Source organism: Mus caroli, chromosome X (assembly GCF_900094665.2).
Source record: "Mus caroli chromosome X, CAROLI_EIJ_v1.1, whole genome shotgun sequence".
Classification (NCBI taxonomy): Eukaryota; Metazoa; Chordata; class Mammalia; order Rodentia; family Muridae; genus Mus; species Mus caroli.
In genome coordinates, this window is record NC_034589.1 from 66,533,979 (window position 1) to 66,541,180 (window position 7,202).

Sequence of the window (7,202 nt, forward strand, 5' to 3'; positions counted from 1 at the left end):
TACTGGTTAGTTCATAATGTTGTTGCACCTACAGGGTTGCAGATCTCTTTAGCTCCTTGGATACTTTCTCTAGCTCCTCCATTGGGGGCCCTGTGGTCCATCCAATAGCTGACTGTGAGCATCCACTTTGTAGAGTGGCTAAATTAAGGTAGCAAACACGCATAACCTCACAGACATTTTTTTGAAGTGAAGAAACTTCAAATCTATTCTTAGCAGTTTGAATTATACAATATAATATCATTCTCAATAGTCATCATGTTGTACAGAACATACTCTACACATACTACACGCATGAATCCTTTCCTTTCTCTCACATATCATCTCCTGTAGGATAATTTATTTAGTTCCTCAAGTACATCTCAAGGTCACCACAGAATCTTTGCTGTGCTTACATAGCTAGCCACTTCCCCATTCTTCAGACTGGCGCTTTCTCAGCTCCGGAAACTTAAGAATCTGAGTTCCCCAGCTAGCTGCTTCAAGCCAAGGCATATGCTAATTTCTGTTTCTCAGCAAGCATAGCTGTGGTCCTACCTCTACTGCTCAGATTGCAGACTCAGGCACCTATTTTGCCCATATCATCAGTTTCTCTCAAGAACTCTGGTTGGCCCTGATAGATAAGGTCTGTCTAAAATATTTTTGTTTTTTAGAACTGTCTAAACCTCACACCCTGCTCCTTCTGAAGTATCAGTGGGTTTCCTTTCTCATTGTCTTTCCTTTTTGTCTTGAGACCCCCAGATGACTGATCCCTGTGTTCTGTTATAGAATTGATATGCAGTGTTCTGTTAACTCTATAGCCTTGGTTTAATTAATGAGCCTTTGTCTTCTGTGCATTGTTATAATCAGCTTGTAGGCAGAAAATTGACTTTCATTCCAATTCTAAGTGCATGCACGCTGCCTCTGTGCTGAAATGCTATATAGCTATGAGATTCCGGCTCATCCCCTCACAGAGTTTCCTTCCCATTGGCTACTGGCTCTGCAGAACTGATTTCTATGCTTAGCTTATAGCTTAACACAAAGTAGGTGCCTGAACAAAGTCATCACTACCTTGAAATCCACTTCATCTCTTCTGTGTACCTTTCTCAGAGCTGCTGGGTGCTGGTCCTCTACATTTCTCCAACCACCTCTCGATTCTCAACAAAGGCCATTTCAACCCATTTTATGACAATTCAAGTATATAGTCCTGCCCAGCCCCTCACTTTGAAAAACTGACTGCTTCTTCATAGAGGATAAGCTATATCTAACAGGAACTGCCTTCCCTTCCTGCATCTTGTTAAGGTAGAAGAAGTGGCTTTCTCCCTGAGCCTTGTCTTCCTTCCCTGGCCTCTCCTGCCAACCCAGGGACTTTAGTCCTTCCTATTCTCCTTGCTTCCTCTTCCCTCACCTCTTCTGCCCTCTCCACTCTCTCCTTCCCTGTTTGTGACCCCTACCTTCTTATCTGTTCTCTTCTATTGTCTCTCCTTTCTGCTCTCTTTCTCTCCTTCCTCTCCTTTGTTGTCCTTAAATATTGGTCTTCTTTAGGCTTCTGGACTACTCTTCTGTCCGTGCATTACACATCGTTTTGGAACACCATGCAGCAGTTTTCTGTCTTCCCTTGTCATCCATTCATATGACAAATATTCCACATCGATATTCACAGTTCCGAATTTTTCTGAGTTCCAGACCTTTGCATCCCTTGGCCTAGAAATGACTCCAGCCAAGTCTTATCACAAAGTCATTTGGTCCTCACTGAACTTGACACCAATCTTCCCCATAGAATATATTCTTTCCCCAATAGACTCCTAACACATGATGCCAACACCTCATGTAACCCAGCAGAGAATCATAGGTATCACTTGTCCTATCTATTCTTACAGTTCCAAATTACTACTGTGTGTTGCCTCTTAAATAGTTCAAATCATATGTCCATCTGTGCCCTAGCTCCTTCAACCAGATGATTGCATCTCTGTGCTTAATCCACCTGCAGAATGTCTCACCTCATAGGCCCTTCCCAGTAACTCTGCTCCTCTACTGTCTGATCCCTTTACTCATATCATCTAGTCTCTGCATGCTCTCTGGCTTCATTTATCATTCTTACCAATGACCTCATATAATTTGTGTAGAATTTCTCTTCATTTCAGGAAGCCTTGTCCTTACCTGTCTCTGTGCCCTATTTGTCTTGGCTATTCTTGTCTGTACCCTAATTTGTGCCTTCTTTGCTTTTGGCTGTCCAGGTATCTGGCACCTCCTGTGCTGTCCTAGAGCACATGACCCTCAGCCCTGTGCTGTTCTTGATCTTGTTCTCTTCTCCCTACCCCAGCCTAAAGGACCAAAGTCTCTCCTTACTCATCATTGTCCCCGTACTGAGGTAGAGCAGAACAGTTATTTGTATACACTGGATAGTTAGTTTCAGACTAAATTAATAGTGTGCCTTTGTGTTACACATGTTTACTTCTTTATCAAGATAAAATTCAGGTAACATAAAACTCCTTAGGTTATACTTCAAGGACTTCCAATCTATTCACAATCCTGCAAAAGTAGCTCTACTGTCCCAGTCCATCAGCCCATATGGAACTCTGTATCCATTTGCTGTCACTCCCCATTCCCCTTGCCCAGCCTCTGGCACCAGTTAATATGCTTTTATCTGGATAGATTCCCCTCAGTTGGACACTTCATAAAAATGGAATCATATATTTAAGAACTCTTTTGTGCTTGTCTTCTTTCCCTCATTTTAAAAGTGAATCTATTTTGTAGCATCTCTACTTCATTCCTTTTTCTGGATGAATAATATTCTATTGTATTGAAAGACAAGATTCTATTTGCTCATCTCTCTGTTTGTGGACATTTAAATTGTTTCTCCCTATTGGCTATTGTGATACAGCTCTTCTACTCAAGGGCATATATGCCGAAGAAATCAGAACAGGTACTTAAATAAAACATGCTCACCAATGCTCATAGTGGCTGGATGGTGTGGGAATGCTTTCACCAGGCATAACTTCCACCAGTTGTAACTTTGGAGGACCTGTCGAATTGTCCTCCACAGAAGCTGTAGCTTTTGACTTTGCTGCCAGTTTCTCTGAACTCTCGTCTAAATGTGTTTTGAATATTGACCTCTGTAAAGTGTAAGCTAGCTACAGACCAGGTTTTATTATAAGATCACCTACTCCCTTTTTGTTACATTTATTTTCTCTTATTAAATTGCTAAGATAAATTTTGTGCTTTCAGAACTACAAATTGTCTTCTTATGTAGAAATGTTGTGATAGTATGACATTTTCTAGGTAAATAAATAGCTCTAGCAGAAGGAACCTTGTGTAAAAGTCACTTGGTACTGATTTAAAAACCATAGTTGGTGAAATAGGATTATTAAGGATTAAATTGTGTCCTCAATAAAACAACATGGTGAAGTCCTGACTCTTAGTGCTTATGAGTACATTTTGAAAGAATCCTTATAAATCTAATCAAGTTAAATCAAAGTCATATTAGGTTAGGATGGGCCTTAATTCAGCATGACAGACACATTTTTATTACATGTATTTGTATGCACATGTGCATGCTTCTGTGTACAGGCCAGAGAACAAGCTTGCAGGATTTGCTTCTCTCCTACAGTGATTCTTGGTATCAATCAAACTCAGGTTGTCAGGCTTGGTGCCAAGTGCCTTCTCCACTAAGCCATTTTACTGGAGCAGCAGGTATTTTTATAAAGAAAGCAGAGACAGAGGCAGAGACAAAGGGGGAATCAACTGCAAACATAGAAATGGAGATTAAAGTGTTGAGTATATAAACCTAGACTGTCTGTGGGTACTAGGAACAAAGAGCCAAAGAACAATATTCTCTGTGGTTGTTGGTCTTGTTCAGTAACTGACGGGATTTAGAATCCTATAGCTACAGCCCTAGGCATGACTTTGGGAATGGTTTTAGAGAGGAAACTTAGAAGGAAAGACTCACCCTAAATGTGGATACCCGCACTCCTTAGACTGGGCTCTAAACAGAATAAAAAGGAGAAAGTGATCTAAGCAGCATTCATCAGTGTCACCTTTCACATCTGTCACTACTCTTCCTCTGCTGTAATGGACCGTGTCCTCTCAGACTATGAGCCCCTTTCTTTCCTTAACTTCCTTTTGCCAGATATTTTGTCACAGCAATGAGAAAAGTAAGTGGCACACTCTTCTAGAGACTTCTAAGGAACTCTGACCCTCTGGCACCTATATTTCAGCCTCCTAGACTTGAGATGTGGTGATGATGGTGCACTGCAATGAGATGGTGCATTTCTGCTGGTCTGTGCTGACAGCTCATGGTACCCCTGTTGTGTTCTGGCAGTTCTAAAGCAGCCATACAGTGTATAGAGATTTATTAGCGAGGGAGTTTGATGCATCTTTAGTGGTCTATGTCTAGTTACAGTAGAAACACTACAAAAGTTAATTCAAGAAATAATGTATATCTTTTGCTTTTTTATAGGCAAAGGGTGGTGGATATGAAAATGAAAGTGCTTACCCTAATGCTGAACTCATATTCTTGGAGATCCACAATATTCATGTGATGAGGGAGTCACTTCGTAAATTAAAGGAGATCGTGTACCCTTCAATTGATGAGTCACATTGGCTATCCAATGTGGATGGGACACATTGGCTGGAATATATACGGGTAGACAAGTTCAATCTTTTATCTACTTTCTAATTCACACATCTAACCATCTGCCATAAATATTTCTATTTATAAGTGTTTTCAACATTACATATCAATCCATCTTGACTGTGTAGGAAACCTTTTGGACAATTTTTCTGGAAACAGACTATAGTCTTTGTGGAGGGCTTTTCTGACAAAAATTCACAATGTTTTCATTATAAATCAATCAATAAATAACTTTAAGACAGGGTCATGTAGCCCATGCTAGCCCACAACTTTGCTGTTTAGCTGAAGTTCTTTTGATCTTCTGATCCTCCTGACTCCGCCTTCCTATGCTAGGCTTTCTAAAAAGTTACGCTTCTTTTTTAAAGCTGTGGCTTCATTTGAAATTAGATGCATATGTGGAGATTGGCATATACACATATGAATGGCTGTGCCTGCAGAAGTCACAAGATTGTATTGGATCCCCTGAAGGTGGAGGAGCTACAGGTGGTTGTGACCCGCCTGACTTAAGAGCCCAGAACCAAACACTGCACAAACAATATATGCACTCTCAACTACTGTGACATTTTTCCAGCCCCAAGTTTCTTTGTTTTTCATGACTGGGTCTTTATGTGTAGCTTGAACTGCCTTTGAATTCACCACCTAACCCAGACTGTCCTGAAGTTGCCTCCCCAGTGCTGGGATTACAGTTGTATAATATACGTAGTTAGGTTTTTAACAGAACTTTTGACCCTCCAATAAATGACCCCACTTATTTATATTATTTTTATAATTAAAAAACATGATGCTAACACTTCCTAGTGATTCTTAATTTTGTGTTTGTTGTTGTGCTTTGTTTTGTTTGGGATACTGGGACTGGAACTTAGGAACTTACTGAAATAGAGCCTCAGTCCTAGATAGCATTCTTGTATGGCTTATTGGCCAGAACATCCAAACTTTTGTACAGAATTATCTTATACAACAGTTAAATACTTAATGTAGCCTTATCTGTTTTATCTTCTTTTCTGAAGGTTCTCCTTGCTGGGGCAGTGAGAATTGCTGATAAAATAGAATCTGGGAAAACTTCCGTGGTCATCCACTGCAGTGATGGGTGGGATCGAACATCCCAGCTCACATCTCTGGCAATGCTGATGTTGGACAGTTATTACCGGACCATTAAAGGATTTGAGGCTCTCATAGAAAAAGAGTGGATAAGCTTTGGACACAGGTTTGCCCTGGTATGTTTGTCTGGCTTATGTGTAACTGTTTTATTATTTCACATACATGTGCCTGGCATTTGGTAACATCTATTTACATGCATGAGCAACCTCTTTTCTCTGCACCAGACTTGAAGCCATGTGAAACTGTTGCTTTGAACTTATAATGAGCTTATAGAGAGAAACACTGTTTTGTACAACTGTTTTGTATCAACATCCTTCTATGACTCTCCTTTTGTGTCATATTTTATCTATGAGGTAATTTTCTAAGAACTTTTGTCTATAAAAAGGCCAGAGAAAAGAAATAAAGTTGTTGGGTTGAGGGGGGCTCAGCTCCATCCACCTATCCATCCAAATGTAGATATGTATATGTCTGTCTGTCTATATATACATGTGTGTAGGTATATATGTAAATATGCATGAACACTTGTGGAATAGATAAGACAGGTAGTAGGGCCCAACCAGAATGTGTGTGTGTGTGTGTGTGAGTCAGTCTGTGCACATTGCCTGTGTAAAAGATTGAAATTCTTTTCCTTTCTTCTCTCTCTAGTTCACAAAGAGTTAATGAGTGTAAGGCTCTTGCCCAGCCAGTTAGAGGCTCCCCTACAAGAGAGAAAGGAACGCTAACAATCCTTTACTTAATGCCCTGCTGCTCCCAGCAGGAATTAATTACCAAATGTATATCTGTCTGTCTATAACTATGTACACTTACAAGTTAAAATAGTTCAGAGTTTCTCACTGGGCATTCTTGCCAGTCCCAGATAATTAAGTTTGTTCTGTCAGTAGTATTTACTCTGTAATCACTGTCAAGGAGACCTGTCTGCTATCAGCATGATCCCAATCACCAATGCTGCTCCTCCATTCACTGCCTTCCCCAGGACACCCTGTGATGCCAGGAAGGTCACTGACATATAAACCTTCAAGACATTGCATCGAATGGAATAAGAAAGACACAAAATGTTAAATATTGTTATGTTTTCCATTTACACAAAGTAGCTAGAATAGTACCAAGTAGTATGCTTCTTGCCATGAATTATGGGATATAGGGTAGCCATTTACTATTTAATAGGAACAGAGTTTCAATTTGAGAAGATGAACATTCTAGAATAGATGATACTAATGATTACAAAAAGTATGTAGTTTCATTGAACTGTACAGTTAAGAATTGTTTTAACCTTTAGTAACTTTTATGTTGCACATTTTTATCATAATTAAAAATGTAAAGGAAGAAGGACTGGAAATGTTGCAGCTCAATTATCTGTAACTACAGGTATAGGGAATGCAACTACAGGTATAGGGAATGCAACTACAGGTATAGGGAATGCAACTACAGGTATAGGGAATGCAACCACAGGTATAGGGAATGCAACTACAGGTATAGGGAATGCAACCACAGGTATAGG

At 39.9% G+C, this 7,202-nt stretch overlaps 1 protein-coding gene across 8 annotated transcripts in view; it reads left to right on the top strand.

The window, feature by feature from the left end:
* Nucleotides 1–7,202, top strand: part of Mtmr1 (myotubularin related protein 1) — a 59,967-nt gene that overhangs the window by 33,391 nt on the left and 19,374 nt on the right. For all 8 annotated transcript variants that reach the window (XM_029473180.1, XM_029473182.1, XM_029473181.1 and 5 more), the window contains 2 exons: nucleotides 4,433–4,618; nucleotides 5,614–5,820. In XM_029473180.1, coding sequence (XP_029329040.1) covers nucleotides 4,433–4,618; nucleotides 5,614–5,820 — 393 coding nt within the window. The remainder of the gene's footprint in view (nucleotides 1–4,432; nucleotides 4,619–5,613; nucleotides 5,821–7,202) is intronic.